Below are 17,213 nucleotides of genomic sequence, written 5' to 3'. Positions count from 1 at the left end.
GGGGGGGGAGGGGAGAACAAAAAACAACCTGGTCATACCTACCCAGTTCACTCTCCCTTTCAGCTACCACTCTCTGCTACTGAGACCGGATACTAGGCAAGATGGACCTATGGTCTGACCAAGTAAATAGAAATTCTTATGTTCTTCGATAACTTCTATGCCCCTACTCAATATTCCCCCGTTTGTAAATACAAGCCTTGTATTAATCCTTTGGCAAAAGTGTCATGCTAGGAATTTATGTCCAGCAGATTAGCCACCATGACCCTGTGCCAATTTCAGTCACTGCTTCCCAAGATAGAGACCCAGTCATCGAGTATGGTCTGTATGCTTTGTTCCTAGATGCACAATTTTAAATTAGTTTGAACTGAAATGTATATGGCTTGTTCAAATCCAGTTTACCAAGCACTGGAGATTACTATCACCAACCTGTCCTCTTCATTGTTTACTTCACACTCAAAACTTTGGGTCATTTACAAACTTTGACTAATGATTTTGTATTCTTACAGATCATCAATAACTGAATTAATATAAAACATCCCTGCCAGTTTTAAAAGCCACTTTATGTGTGGCATGTTGATGTTATTCTAATTTATTAATCAAGATGGCATGTAATACCAAATTAAATGCCTTACAGAAGAAATTGACATATTACAATCCTATCAGCACCTTTAAATCAATCAAACTTCTAATTTCATTAAAGGAGTCTGACAAAGACCTATTTTCTCTGATGATAATCCCCATGTGATAACTGTACTGAAGTTAATGAAGGTTGGACCAAAGCACCTTGGGATACCAGAGAAAGTGTGATTTATTACTTAACCCTGATTGGTCCTGGTTATTCTTCTCCTTGAGTGGCCATTTTTGCTTTGGGAGAAAAATCTTGAACATATGTATACTCATGGTTTCTCCTGAGAGCGCAGCAATTCTCTCATGAAAAGCTGAATGTATGTGGCCAATGACTCCTCTTTCCTCACTAATACTGGACTCTTCCTTGCTTCAGTACATTCAGATACATATGGATAAAAAGCAAGCTCTCTTTTCTACCTTTGGGTGGTAAGTGGACTGTACTACTCCAGCCACATTAAGATTTGGCAAGGGAGTTCCAAGTCTTTGGTGTTAATTGGCATAACAGATTTACATAGGAAATAATGCTGGTCTTAATTCCCTACTGGCAGAACACAAGGCAGAGTTGCACTTCACGGACTAACTATATGCATCCCTGAATTCACCTATGGAGGTGCAACTCTACTCTGCTTTCTACCTAACCTCAGACTAACTTGGTTAACTACCTCTCTCAGCTCCCTGTGGGTTGAATGCTCCTAATACCTACTTGCCAAGTGACACGTTGACTTGTTCCTCTGCCCTCTAAAACCACTCTTCTCTGATGCTGTTTGCCATTAACTTAAACATAGCCAGGATTTCATCCCCAATTTTCACGCTGATAACAACAATCAAACCACTGGACTGATAACAAGCCATATACGAGGTCCATTTATTCTTCAGTAGCTCTAAAGTACCAGATAGACCAATAGTGCTGTTACATAAGCCATTTTAAATTTAAAAAGTTACAGTGAAGCCTCCAACGTTGTGCTATTCGAAAGCTTCCTCAGTAACCAACAGCATCTATGTTCCTGTGTTCTGAAGCCCATTGCTGTTGCAAAGGAAATTGCTTCATAATAGATGAGCATCCTGGTGAATCAGTCTCCTAGAGCATTACATTGTGGCAGAAATATTTTTTTCCTTTAAAAAAAAAAAAAATTTAAAAAAATGTGAAGCTGCAACAACAAGCAGCAGCAAGCACAATATCTTTCTAATAATCAACTACCCATAACTGAAGGATCTCACTCAGCCTAAGTGGATTCTCTCATTCCTTGCCTGGCAGCTGTAATAGCTCTTACCTACTGTACGTCATAAGCCACAAGATGCTTAAGTGGCATTGTAGTCAGTTATGAAGCAGGGTGGAGTCATTTTTCACAATTGAGAAAGATGGTGAAACAAAACAAAACAAAAAAAACAATAAAAAAAGCTGGCAGAAGATTCATTTTCTGCTCACCACTGCTTATTGCTACATCGTTTTAGTACTCAGAAAAAGTTCTCTCACTCACTGAAAGCCTTGACTGCTGATGTATGAAGCTTGGCACAGTTTTTCAGGCTGACATCAGAAAACATCTTTGAATTGTAAAAACCACAGTACCCACCAGACATACTTCCCCATTCCCTCTAGCTGCTTCTGGAAATACAGCTTTTTTCCATCAATGCCCTTCTGACAAAAGCCTCATAACATTAAAAGAAAAAAAAAAACAAAACAAACTGGTGTCTTTATATGTCCATGTGTAGAGATAGCAATTTCATAATGGGAGTTTAAACAAGAAAAAGCTTATCATATATCGAGGATCAAAAAAAAGGAAGCAAGCGGGCACTGTGCCAAGAACCATGAATGCAACTTGGAAAAAAAAATCCCTTAATTTTTCCCATCCAGTCTCAAGCTCCAAGCATCACCTCCATTTCCACATACAGAATGGAACCCTGTATTCCAAAAAGTTCTCCAGGTGAGAATGAAAAAGGGACATTGGGTGCTTTTATAGTAATACTTTCCCTCTTTCACCAGATTGTTCACTAGAGATTCATGAAGTTGGTGCATTACAGGGGTTCAGTAGGAGTACTTCCATTGTTCTGGGAGAACAGTCTTGTCCTCATTCTCTCTCTCCCTGCAATCCTTGCCAAGAGAATTCAGTATGTTGTAATGAAAGAATTCCAAGGCCTTCTATAAAGCTAGACCATGCAACATACCCTTAAACTCTGAAAATCCTCAACCTCTTCATACCAGACCCAGTCAAGATTGACCATCGTGGTTTTGTTGCCCAACATACACGATATGTCTATCCATTTCTTGTAGGCTGTGATTTGGGGTCTCTCCCCCTTAAGTTGGAGATTTTTGTGGTTTCCATTCTTACAGAAGTTATAATAAGGAAGGATGGTCTTTGTTGTAGTAGGGTCGTCTTATAGCCCTGATGGTTCAGGTATGAGGAGTCATGGGTTATTTTAGGTTATCATTTACCCGCCCAACAGCATAACTGTATGGTCCAATAAAAAAGTTATTACAAAAAAACTTCCCCCCCATCATAGTATTCATAGATCTCTAATTATGCAGCTAATTTACTCATAAAATAATGACAAATACAGTGTATATTTTGTTTTGCCTCGTTTTCTCCCAGAACATACTTAAGGAGAAAAGAAAAAAAAAAAAAGTCTGGAGGAGTGAGGTGTATGGGGGAAGAGGGGTTGGAGAGATTTTATTTCCACATGGGTAGGAATGGTTCTATCAATGTTTGTATCCTGCTCTTCACCACTCCATCGTTTGCTAGTTGCATTGACAAGAGATTCCAAGAACAACAGTGATACCAGTATTGATAGATTTTCTGCTGGATACAGCAGGTATTAAATCCCCCATGCCACAGCTTATATAAAGCATCAACAACAGGAACCTGCTGTGCAGACAGCAACATGAACCATCTACTCATACAATCAGTCTCCAATTTTTCAATTTTTTTTCCCCCCCCCCCCACAGGAAAATTGTACTAACCACAACAGAGAAATCATCCTCTTAAAGAGTGCTCTGACAGTCCACAACAATTTGTGACTAGACATTCTGGGTTTAATCCTTTAATAGGATGCATGTTAAACCAGTTTTTAGAAATTTTGTAACTAATGCACAAAGCTTTTGACAGGAAGTTTGTAAGGTTTTTCCCCACCCCTGCATTAAGCTAATGTTTTAAAGCAGTAACTCTACAACCGATTCATTTGTGTTTGGAGTTGAGACAAAGGCCAAGGTGCTATCCAGCCTCCTACTGAAGGCAGTAAATCCTTATTAAGGTAAGATGCATGCCTATCTATGCAAGAAGGGGAACTATCACACTACTGGTGAAAGAATGAGAGGCCCCTAAATGCAATGAGTTGAGAGAACTAAGAATATGCAGAGACTAGGCAATCATCCATTTAATTAAAAAAGTTTATAGAATGTGTACTCGAATGGAAAGCCACGTCTGATTATTTTGGGGGGGGGGGGGTGTTGGGGAGAAAAGAACCACAAGAAACCCAAAACACCTAGTTAAAAACTTTAAAAACAAAATCAACTGTCAAATTAACCATCCAAAAATAATTAAAGTCAATGAAACTTTCAAAAGTTGTGCTCTAATTTGTTATATAAATGCACTAATTTACGCAAAATAGGTATATTAGTGTAAAAGGAAGGTTGCTTCAACAACTGAGTACTGGACTAGAGTCTAACGAATAATAATAAAGACGTGGATTAAACTCTCTTCTCTGACAAAGACTTCCTGGGTGACCTTGTACAAGTCACTTGGACACAAACCCTCAATAAAAAAAGGTTATTGGACGCTTAACTGCTATTTACCTTTGAGGATCTGGAACTTAAATTTTCTGTGAACTGGAATAATAGTACTTCTGTACCTCGCTGATGAATACATTCAAGACTATGAGATATACAGATACTATGCAGTGGGGATGGACATAGCAGTATCTAAGCCACATAGAAGTGATTTTTTTTTTTTTTTTTTTTTTTTTAAAGGTGCTTTGCATCTAATACACCCATTGGATTTCCATGAAAATAGGTGCTCAGCACTTTTGGAAAATCAGGTCACTTATTTTAGGTGCTTAATAGTGGGCTTAAGTGAGTCACTTGAGAAGCCCAAAGTGTTGAGTCTACATTTTTTTTTCTGCAACTTTCTCCACAGGATGCAGTTTTTCAAAGTGGTGCACATGTGCACACATGTGTACTTTAAAATGTTCTGGAAAACTGTATCTGCCAGTAAAGATAAGGAATTAGTTGGGGGGGTGGGGGGAAGGAGGCGGGGGAGGAATAGAAGCTTACTCACTTGTTTTGCTAATAAGAAAATAGTCTGTTTTCTTATCAGATGTGGAATTACTGGTATATAAACCAAGAAAATGTTATATGGATACAATAAGTACACTGAACAACTACTGGAATGAGAGACTGGTGTTGTAGATTAGGGATCAACAACTTTTAAGAACAGCTTGCGACTTGGCTGCTGCCATGGGCTACCAATCCCCTCTGCACTGCCCTAGCCCTCCCTGTTCTGTGCAAAGGGCTGCTCTCTTCCGATCATGCCCACAATTATAGTAGACTCTGCTTACCCCACTACCAAGTGCTGCTGATTTCTCCTATCACAACCAATAATAGGGACCTACAAATTCAGCTACACAGATAGATGGAGGTTGTAGTAAAAGAGCAAGAGAGCAGGCAGGCCTGGGACACGTGACAAAGTGGACGCTGCAGGACACCAGCGGCATGCCTAGAGTAATGCATAGGGCAGGGTGGTGGAGGTGTTCTTGCCGCCATTGATTCTCCAGCCACCATGTGCCACAGAGGCTGGATCCAATTTCTTCATGGATTTGTTCCAGCCTACAGACCCTAGAATGCCAACCCTACCATAGACTGCTGCATTCTTAAAGTCCTAATGGGCCCTCTTTTGCATAGGTACGTTTTGTGCCCGAATGTGCATGTGTACATTAGAACATGTGTATTATATATACTTGCATATGTGTAACAAATTAAAGCAATTCATGTCATTTGGACTTGTAACTATGGCATGCTGGACTGCAAGTATCTTCCATGTATACAATGACAAGTTAAAGTTTAGTCTAAAATTTTGGCCTCCGTCGGAGTGAATTGCTCACTGTAGATACAGCACTCTGTTAAGTCTATGAGGGAGCCTCTGCAGACTTCAAGTGTATATGGCTAGTCAGGGTTGGGGAAGGGTTCAGACTCATGCTGGCAGCTGGCCTGAGCTGTTTGCTCATGTGGTGAGGGTGCTGCATCTCCATCAAAGAGCAGTGATGCCTACTATTGAACACACTCCCCTAGTGTCTCTTTGAACCACTCTGCCCAAATATGCTGTGCAAAGAACACTTCCTTCTGGTCATCTATATGCCCTCAGTCCCACTCCTACCTCAGTAAAACACTTCCCAAGCAGATGGCAACAATCTTGCTCTGAATACTGATAAGAGCAAGTGCAGAACTTCTTGCATTATAGAGGCAACATATTCATAAGATTCCCTCCACCCCATGTCTGTTCTGTTCTTTCAATGCAGGCCATCTTTTTCTCCTCTTACACTTCATTTTCTCTCAGTGAAAGTCTCCTGTCTAATTGTCTCATATGCATTTATGTATGTTGCTACTCTTGAATTGCATCATGTTGACCACTTCCCCTTGTTATGTTCCCAGACTCCTAATTCCACCTATTTTCCTTCTCGCAAAAAGTCATAACTTCCCACTGCCCTACCCAAACCTTACCAATTCTCTTTCTTCCTTTCCTTAAAATGCTTTCCTTTTCCCCTCTCAGTGACCTGGGGCCAGAACCTCAGCCCTTAAGTCCATAGATCCGCCTTCAGAAGTCTGATTTATGTTTCCTTCCTCCAAAGCCTGCCCACCGACAGATGCTACAGCATTCAGACGTCTGCTCTAACTTATGCCAGGGTCTGTTTGCAGTCCGCTTACGTGCATCTAGGACAGCTCAGGTGTACTCGGTTCTCTAGCCCTAGTCTCAAATGATTTGACAAATCTACTTTAACCAAATTATGTCTGGTTCACAATTTTGGCAAAACCACATTAATTGAAAATGGCTGCAAAAACCGATTTCTAAAAAGGATTATATAATAGGGAACTTCCTTTTTGTAATGGAGATGGAGCTTGAAAAACTGACTAGAAATCCAGTCGATTAATACTTCGGATGAAGGAGGTAGCATGCACCACACAGTCCATTTGCTTGCATTTAGCCATCTTTATTATTTTAATCTTAATGAGTTACTGCCTCTGTTACACAGCAACTCTGAAGTCTGACTTAGCTTTGTATTGATGATACATATACCTTCTTTGCCATCCAGCCCCACCCCCATGAATAAGAAAAACCTTTTCTTGCATAGTACCTGCCATTTCTAGTATCATGTTGCTTCATATTCTTGATGAAATGAACCTTCTTAAAGTTCTTTGGTCTGGGTGAACCTGACAGAGTCCGACATCTGAAAAATACATCAGTTAAAAAAAAAAAAATTAGTCAGTTCCATGCTGGACAGCTGAAGTGTCTCAACACAAAGACAGGAAGGAAAGACTAGACAAATGATTCAAGTTACCCCATTTTAGCAGCAGGAACAAAGACAGTAAGTCTGGAAACAAAGGTTTAAATTAAGAGGAAGGGGGCGGGGAAGAGTGACCTCGAACTTTAACATAACTTCGTGGTATCTGCCGAGTTGTATCAAACAGAGCTCTCCAAAAAGACTAATAAATAGAACTCTATCTGGATTCTTGAATAATTCCAAGATCCAATACACATGTTTTTTATGGTCATGTTCTCAACTGTTCCCATTAGCAAAAGAAAGCTACAATTAAAAACATTGAAGATGTAGCAGTCTCATTTCCCAGTTACAGGAGTAATTGATGCTCATTTTCCTTGAACTGAAGGTCAGTCGTCATTTCTGCAATGTTATAACACACATGGAAAAAACAGGCAAAATAAGTTGTTTGGAGGGAAAAAAAAAATTATGAAAGCCAGTTTTAAAGTCAATTTTAATGGAAAGTTTTGTTTTTAGATTTTTTTTAAAAATTGGGATTTTGGGGGCTGTTTGCATTTTATCGTTAAAAAAAAAAATTTGGAATCTTTATGAACAGAAACCACAGAATATTTGGAAGGATTTTATTTTATTTTTTAATTACTAAATGCATTTGAAAAGGAATCAGCCTCTGGAGACAGTTTGGCTGCTCTTGGTGCACTATGTAACAGCTAAGGGAGGAAGGAATCCTTCCCAGATGACAAAGCAGCAGCTGACCGATTCTTTTTTCCAGTCCCAGGCCTGCAGCTACCTCCATAAGTGCCTGTACCAGAGCAGAAGAGAAGGAATAGCTATCACGTTGCTGTCAAGGCAGCAGATTCACCAGCCTTACTTCCAATTCATGCCACTCCCAAAATCCAGCGTTGTAGCACCGCATGGGCAGGCCTGTGTACAGGCTGCCTTCACAGCATGCAGGAAGAAGAAACTCCTGTATGAGAGTGAAGAAATCCCTCCCTTCCTTTGCTGTGGAGTTGCACTGCCTCTATTCACGGAAGAGCACTCCACACCTGCCAAGGTAGAAAGGTGGAGATTTCTCTCCAATAGCTTTATCTTGTTTTCTGCCATATGGCCCGCATATATCATACATGAAAAAAGGCAGCTGAGGCATGCAGGCCCAGACACAATAGTTGTTTTTCCAGGATATGTAGCCACATAGCAAAGGCCCGAATTGAACTTTCAACTGCAGAGTAATACAGTCATTAACTAGCACCTGTGTAATGCTCAGAATCCCTATTAGATCATTTCTTTGGGTATGGGTTGGATGTTTGCCAGCATCTTCCCCACCTGCAGATCATGCACAGTCACACACAGCTCATCTCTATATACATCCCATGACCCTTGAATCTCTAACTCCTCCCTAGCAGAAGATTTCCAGGTGTTCCACACCTATGCTAGCACCTACTGTAGGTTTCTCTTTAGTGGAAAAATACCCATCATGGAAAGGATCCCACTAGAATGATAATACAGCCCAAAGCAGTTTTGTGAATTAGCAAGTAAACAAGCAACAGAATCCTACCTCTCCAAATGCACTTTGTGTATTTCGTTTGCCAATTAAATTTCTTTCTGAATCACTTCTGAGAACACTTCATAACATTCTGCAGTATGCTTTGTAAAATAACGACATCTTGGTAATTGGCCAGCATGCTGCAGCCTCTGCTATAAAATTCTTGCTGCGGGGTGGGGAGAGACAACCAATTTCTGTGCAGATTAGCAAGGTGTGGGTTAGGAAGATTCTAGGGTAGATACTTATTTGACCAAGATGAATACTGGGCCCCAAGCTAAAAGCAGCTTAAAACATAAAATAAAAAAAAAACCAAGTCAAGCTTTTGCCTCACTGAAAAGCAGTTTGGAAGCATAACACTCTGATTCTATTACTTTGTAAACTTCTCATTTTTACACTTATTGTTGCTGAGTGATCAGTCACAGGACGATACCGTCCATTCTGTATCCTGCTGGATCCTCACTGTGATGGGGCTGCCAGTAAAATATGGATGGAAGCAGATATTAAGGGGTGGGGAAAAAAAAAATGTTCTGGATGATGAAATAAGTTAAAATGTTCACCTGTACTAAGAACAGGCACTGTTAGAAGTATCAGCCTCAAAAACAACAAACAATTAGAGGAGAATGAGAAAAGGCTCTCTTTTAAAAAGTGTATCTAATAAATAATTATTTAAGAGCACAATTCCTAGTGTTAACAGTCACAGCTGTTAAAAATCCCCCCTTTTTTTTTAGTCAACTAATTTACACTGCCACTACTTCATTATCTATCCCAGGTAATTTTTTTTACCCATATTGCCCTGTAGGATGAACCTTATCTATACTCTTATCTATGAAGAGGAGCAACTTTTGTCCATCAAAGTACTAGTCAGTACAAGTAAGGGTGACACAGATAGTCTTGACAGATGTATAGACATGCAAATAGTAATAAAAATCACCTCCGAAGTGGAGCATTCTCTTCAATATCCTCCAAAGTCTCCAGAGAAGACCGCTGGGAGATCAAACGACGTCTGAGGAGAAGAGAGAAACCTCCATCAACAATTAGAACATGGGCAATATTAATAAAAGCTCAAAGCCCTGTTAATTTATTATGGGCAGTGTGCTACATAACTGAATCAAACTAAGGCACAGGTTTCGCCTGGTTCGCCCTGTTCAGTCCCGTTTTTCTTAAGCCGCTACATTCATCCCTTCTGTAAATTATTCATAACATGTTTTTGATCAAAACAAATATTTACCTTGAACACTAACAACCAATTTCCCCATCTGCAATTTGTACCCAAATGGGGTCTCTGCTTTTGCAGTTTTCCTTCTTTGACCAGTTGAGAAGGTTATGCATGTTTTTTTATTTGGTTGCATAGGTTTAGACCTGCTTCCACAGAATGATTTCTTGGTCATTTGCTTATAAGGAATGCTTTTCATTGTACTACTTACTCCTGTCTTTAATATCCTCTACTCATACCAATTTCACTGATATGCTAGCAAGTCCTGACCCTTGCATTTCTTCACTATTTGCTATGCTATATGCACGTATCTCAAGGATTACAAAGCTAGAAAAACTATGATAATATTACTTCAAAAAAAAGTGAGACCCGATTAATTTCTGAAGAAGATTCAATGTTGTCCTAAACTCGCACAAATATTTTATTTTCTTGGCTCTTGTGTGGATACGAGACAAAGAGATAGAATCATAACCTAATGATTAATAGGACAGGTTTCATTCAGTCTCTACAGAACAGTTACCAAGCATTTTTTTTTAATTTTATTTTTAAGTACAATGTAACTGCTGCTCAGCCACCAGGTTAATTGGAGGCCAAAAGACAGAAGTACACAGCTAAGCACTACCTCCATTCTATAATAACTGCCCAAAATCTTTGTTAGTGCAGAGTTAAGGTTACCCAATGGTGTCTTATGCCTTTGTAATGTTTCAACTCAGTGACAATCATGTTCAGAAAGCTAGGAAATGAAGACAAATCAGGGAAATGAAGGTATACACCAATCCCACAAAGCAATCATAACTCTACACTCTGGTGCCTCTAGGATTGGTTCAGCAAACCAAGATGCTATTTAAAAAATAAATAAATAAATAAATAAAATAAAATAAAATAAATAAGAATAACAACTCAAAATAGGTGCACAAAATAAAAAGACAAAGTGAAGGCTGCTCCATCAGAGCTGAATGCATCTTAGCATCGCTTGCTAGTTTTTCCAAGGGTGAGTTTACCAGAACATCAAGTTTAGCAGCAACACAAAGCACCAGAAAGTAACCTTGGTCAAAATACTTTTCCCTGAGATTTGTTTCATTTTTAATAATTTCTCAGGAGCCCCATATTCTAGATCTTAGCTCTCTCCCTCCAATACTTCTGGCTCCCTCAAAATGACTGAAGACCCACAGAAAGTATTGACTGTCTGTTAATACTTTCACTACTTTGGTCTGTATTGTGGCATTTGCAAGTTAGTTTAGAGATTAAAAGTTGTGAGCAAAATCCCAACATTCTCTACATTTATAGTGGAATGCTGTAGCTTTACTGATGCCACTTGGAGCAGAGAAATTCCTAGGCCTAAGGATCCCTTATCACTGAAACAGTACAGACTGAAACAGTAGCTCAGAGTGCTAAAACGAGCATACTTTCCTTCAATTCATGTTAATGAGGTATTAATGGTGATATCCAATTACGACTTAAAATTACCATATTTTAAGCCTTTTCACAGCTGAACATCATAAGAAAGTGCCAAGAAATCAGTGAACTAATCTACTGCAAGTGATACTTAAACTCCTTAAGAAAGTTCTTCAAAAATTATGCTCGAGGAAGACAGTAAAATTAGTTTGACAATGCCCTTCTAAATCACCTGTGCTAGTGTGCTTAAGAACTTAGTGCTGATTTTTAATATTAAAAGTTTATTATTTTAGGCAAGTGCTCATACTCAGGGCTTGACTGTACAGTATAAAATATATATTTTTAAACGACTATATTTGGGGGTTTTGTCACCTGCCCTGAAATAATGAAATCCATTTTAAAGTCAAACATTATCATCATCCTCTTCATCCATGTTTGCATGGACCTAAATATGGATAAAAAAAGTGTGTCCTCAAAAATATTTATGAGGACCCTTTTATTCAGAAATAACAGTATCCACACACCAACCTCAAGCCAACAATAGAATGAGACTTGAAACAGGCTTCATCGTTCCAATGCAAGTTTGTGCAGACCCGATATCTTAAAGTTAACATTGGTTCAATTTGCTAGTCCTGTCAACACTAGATTAAATGTTTTAACTAGTTTTGTGTGTGTTAATGTTTTAAATCTGCCTACGAAGAGTGATCAAGTTTTTGGGGGGTTTAAAACAAACAAATACTAGCTGAACTAAAAACTGAGCCTTTTTACTTTGCATGTACCGTAAAATATGCTAGGAAGCTGCCCCAAGTTCAGTTTAGGTGGAAAAAGTAATTTCTACCATAAAAGGCTGATGCATAGAAAGGACCTATACAATTACTGCTGTGTTTACCTAAATGGATTATATCTACTTGCCTAGCATTAAGTGTTTCTGATTCATTTCTGAGGGATAATTTTCTAGGTCTAAATTCCAGACTTTGTTGTATTTTTGCCTATAACCCCATTCAAGCAAATTGACAACCTAACCTACTCATTTTCAGTACAGGGCAACACTTTCCCTTAAACTTCTCTCTCAATATCTATTTTTCCTCAGCTCATTACATCACCCTAGGAATGACAAAAACATTAAAATTAAATTCCAAACCAAATTTGGACAAGATACTAAAGATATTTTGTGGGTCATTACTTTAAAATTGCTGTTTTTAAGAAGCTCAGACCCCATCTGCCCTCTGGATTAAAATCAGTGACCAGCTGTCTGAATCCCCACTGAAAGATCTTAAAACGAAAAATGTCTTGTCCTTGACTCCCAGTTTACAAAATTATGTTAAATACGTTTTGCAAAATTAGAAAAAAAAAAAAAAGGGTAAATACAGGAAAGGAAAGAAATCAGTAACAAAAATGCATGGTAACAAGAAGAGCCTTATTCTGCCTAGAACTCTTAATACAGTTTCTCACTATATATTTGTAATGGGCTGACGCTGTCAAGAAAGATTTATTACAGCTAATCTGCCAATCCTACGAAATTTGCTTTGTAGTCAAGAGCAACAACATACACAGATGAACTCCATCATTCAGACGTACAAACAAGGCATAAGTAGCAAGAGCAGAGGTTGTGCAAAGTTACCAATTCTAGATCTGACTTGCTCAGAGATTCAGATGCATGAATGCAGGAAGAAAGAAGAAACAAAATGATAAACTAAGAATGGCAATGCTACTCCAAAGGAAAAAAAAAAAACCCGTCTACTTTCAAGTTAAGCTTCTAATTTTTATAAAGTGAAGCGTCTGTCCATTCGCTTTTAACTCGAGAATGGCTCGTCCCATCTACTCTAAAACTTCCACACAAAAAAAATCACTGAATACCAGCCAAGGACAATTATAGGTGGGTGTTTTTTTTATTTGACCCTTTTTGTGGCTTCCATTGACTGGGATTACTTTGCTTCTCAGATAAACTGGTATCACTCCATTTTAGATGCAGTGAATTCAGTTCAATTGTCATGATTATACTGAAGCTTGCCTTTTTTCACTCCATGTTAAATATGTTGTGCTAAGTTTATTTTCGAAGTACAAACACTGCAATTACAAAAATAACAACCCAGGCCAAGAACAGGTACTTCAGCTAGTATAGCTATAAAACAAACAAATCTCAATGTCTGGCACAGTCTCCTTCACTCATTAGGAGTGTTGGAGTGTACATCTATTGACTTTAATAGTGCAGATCTCATAGACTTCAATAGGGAATGACCAGTCAATAGAGCAAGTTTACCATTCAGTAGATGCAACTAAATCTTTTAAGACCCTTTTCAAAACATGCATCAGACCCCTTATGTCAATGTGGGTACAACACCTCCAAATCAGATCAACAGCTATATCTAACTGAAAAAGAAACCTACTTTACATGAACATGTGTGTATATGGCTCATTATTATTCAGAAAAATATCATTGTTCAAGATGTTCCCTACTATTAAAATTCTACAATAAGTGCATGAATCACTGAATGTTGGAGATATCCCAGTGAGCAACTATGTAAATTAATGATGAAAAAAGGGATAGAGAAAGGAAACAACATCAATTTAAGATGGATACCTGTACTGTAACTATAAGTTCACCCTTCCCACATAGCTAGCAAACCAAATACAACAAAAATGAGCATGTGCTCAAAACAAGTACAACAGGAGCAGACCAAGCTCTTATAGTCTGGTATAAATCAGCAGTTAAAATATTGAAGTTTAGGAACATTATAGGGATGAAAAAAAAAAAAAAAAGATTGTCCAGTTTACCAAAAACACAACGCATTTGATTTAAAGACTGCTACAAAAAAAAAAAAACTGAGAAGTCCTTGAAGATGGGGCAGCTTTCAGAATGCAGAACCTAAATCCAAGCTGCTAGCTCCTAGTATATACAGAAGAGCCATTAAAACATCACTGTCAACTTACAATGATGCTTAACAAAATCCAAGTACCTGTACACTGATGCAATAGAAAATATGCTTCAATCTTGATACAACTGATAACGTAAGGGGGGGGGGGGTCATTAACAAGCTTCAGAAACTTGTGATATTAGGAGTTCTCAGTGCAACTTAAAAGAAATGGGGAAAGCAGATGCAAAAGTAGTAAATAAAAACAGAGAAGCTCCTCTATAAAAATGGGAAAAAAACCAAAAACCCACCCCATAAACAGAGTTAGTTTTTTTAAAGTGCCTAACATTTTTTATCTCCCAGTTGATACTAATTACAAAGCATGCATCAAGCCCCTTATGAAAGTATGGGTAGCAAAATGTTCAGCATTTTTTGAAACAAACACACTGTTTCTTAATTAACAAAATCATGCAACTGAAAACCACAGAACAGACCAAAAGATAACTGTTTAACAGTCACCTCCCTTTCTTCAGGATGAAAACACGGTTCATGAACAACTGTCAGGAAGCTGGGACATCTCCCAGATTAAGAAAATAAAATGGAAAATGGAAGGAGAGGAGGTGAGAAACAGCTGAGAAAAACAAAAAAACCCAAAAAACTATTATGTCCACACTTCTCAATAGTACCCTGTCCTGCTTGAGCCCTTTTCAGATTTACCAGATTCACCTGTGTTTACTTGAGGCACTTGATTCTCCTCAGGCTCGTACCATTGTAAAAATCAGGATCAATACAATGGTTTTATATCAACAGAATCAAAAGAAAAACACTGCATGCTTACACACAACAAATGGTCCTGGTAAACCAAAAGGGAAATATGGTAGAATTATGCAGAATCCTCAATAACATTTAAAAATTTTTTTTAAAGAGATGGATACAGCATTCAGTCACTGGACTTTCTAGAAGTGTGGTTGTGCGTTCAATTGGTACAGGGTGAGCATGTGTGAAGGTGAGACACTGCGAGATATTTGGCTAGAGGGACAGCAGGGTCCTGAAGGTTTAGTGGGTGTGCAGGTAGAACCAAGATGTTGATACCAGAGCTGAATTCATTTTTACCTTCCCAACTTTGAATTCTCTATTCATCTGAGGTAGTTGATGCTTTAAAACCTGTTGTTTTCTCTTTGAGGCAGTAGCCCCTGGAAGCCTATCCTCTGACTGCTGGCCATGAGACCTGAAATAAGGGCATGTAGTAGCACTTGATGGTTACAGTACATTTTCTAAGAATTCTTCAACCCCCTAAAATACACATCCCACATATCCAGATACTGTATTTGATCACTACCCAATGCAAATCAATTTTGATGCATTTCTAAAGATTGTTGCACTATCTAGTGAAACCCTTAAATATATATTTGTAAATGGGTCTAATTTAAAAGTTGTTTCCTGTATCCTCTGTAGACATAGGATATCTTTGGTGATGGCTGGCATACTAGGGTATTTTGAGTTAAGTCAGAATATCAGTACAATTGCAGTTTTCAAAACAGCCATTACTCTAGTACCCACGGTACCTTATCACACTAACACAACATTGTATAAAAAGGTGACATTAAAGATTTTCAAGGGGAGCAAAACAACTCGACTCATCATTTGCCTTATAAACAACAGCTATTGCCAAAGCAGCCATGACACATGTTTTCCAAAAAGATATACAGATCATTTATCTTAACTTTATTTTTTAAATATAGTCTAGGTTCAATTATAATAGCCTTTCTTTGTGAAGAAAAAGAATCCACTTAACAGATATTCCCTGTGCTTTCTCTGCTATAGTCATCATTTCTTTTATGAATGATGGGAATTCATGTCTATTTTACCATTACTAAATAAGAACCAGGTTCTGAGAACACTTGCTTCATGAAAGCAGTACCCCACGCCCAAAATAAATCAATCAATCAATTGGACTACCTGCAGAAGTGTTTGTAAGATTGGGTGCTAAAGCCTCAAAAGTAGGTAACAATTTTGAAATACAAGCTTATGCCTCAGTAAAGAAAAAAAACATGCTGGAAGAGACTTGAAAGCTATGGTTACAGGTTAAAATAAATAAATAAATAAATAAAAAATCCAACCCCCCTTAATTCTGCTCTGTAATCATGCACATGCAAATATGATGAGGGCATTTGTGTCAGCAGTCCCCAATTAGTTGTAATTGATTTTAAAAATCATATTAGACATTTTTTCCATCCTTCTTTTCCTTCCAAACACATTACAGTATTACTAAGGGATACAGTTTTAATTGTTGGGGGACTTGTGTGCATTTCAGCCTGTTGATTTTTAAAAATCTAATCTTAAATTACAATTTCCCAGGTTTTTCTGGTGCTTTTTCAGGGCAAAGTAGAAATCTTTTTTAAAGCACTGGGTGCTGCCATGAGAGTTGAAGAGCCACGATAGTTAGCCAAACAATCTACCAGCTAGAACTACTGACAAATATTCAGTGCCTTTTATACCCACCTCATAAAACCAAAAGAACTGATGTATGCAATAACCAGTGAAGAAAATATAATGACCGTGAGAATTCCCAACGATGTTGCCATGGCCTCACATAACAGTTTTCCAAGCTGTTGACCTGACCATGTCTATAATAATAAAATTCGAGAAAACTCAGTTTAAAGTACAATCTAATTTCTTCAAAGGTAATCTGTACAAAACATTTCAGTTTAAACATATAATCACTTGAAGAGTGCAAGCTATTCCTTTGTTAAGCTCAATCAGAACAAAAAGTGACTGATGCTAACTTTCCTGAACAAACTTTTACTCAAGTGTTAACTCTAACTAATGGCCTTATAAATTCACAGAAAATTTAGTCAACTACACTTAGTTGTTTACCTAATGACTATAGGCTGAAGTTTTCATATATACAACAAGAGAGAAAGAAAATTCTGGTCTTGCCTATGACTTAATTCTATGGCTTTCCATGGCAGAGACTTCACTGTGGGGCATTTTCTCACTCCATGAAACTGGAGGAAGATCAAATCTTTGCTCTGAGCATGGGTTTAAACTAATCCTCAATAAGAATTTTCTGGTGCGATAGCTTTCAAAGCTGTAAATACTA

General features: G+C 38.1%; 1 protein-coding gene across 1 annotated transcript in view; it reads right to left on the bottom strand.

The window, feature by feature from the left end:
- The window catches only part of CABLES1 (Cdk5 and Abl enzyme substrate 1), a 58,570-nt gene extending 41,852 nt beyond the window's left edge, over positions 1 to 16,718 (bottom strand). The window contains exons 1-3 of the mRNA XM_025215459.1: positions 16,613 to 16,718; positions 9,582 to 9,653; positions 6,967 to 7,059 (exon numbers count right to left, since the gene is read on the bottom strand). Coding sequence (XP_025071244.1) covers positions 6,967 to 7,059; positions 9,582 to 9,653; positions 16,613 to 16,695 — 248 coding nt within the window. The 5' untranslated portion in view covers positions 16,696 to 16,718. The remainder of the gene's footprint in view (positions 1 to 6,966; positions 7,060 to 9,581; positions 9,654 to 16,612) is intronic.
- Between the last annotated feature and the right edge of the window lie 495 nt (positions 16,719 to 17,213).

This window comes from Alligator sinensis, unplaced genomic scaffold (genome assembly GCF_000455745.1).
Source record: "Alligator sinensis unplaced genomic scaffold, ASM45574v1 scaffold1248_1, whole genome shotgun sequence".
Classification (NCBI taxonomy): Eukaryota; Metazoa; Chordata; order Crocodylia; family Alligatoridae; genus Alligator; species Alligator sinensis.
The sequence above is the reverse complement of the archived record's forward strand: the minus strand, read 5'-3'. Positions and strand labels throughout refer to the sequence as shown.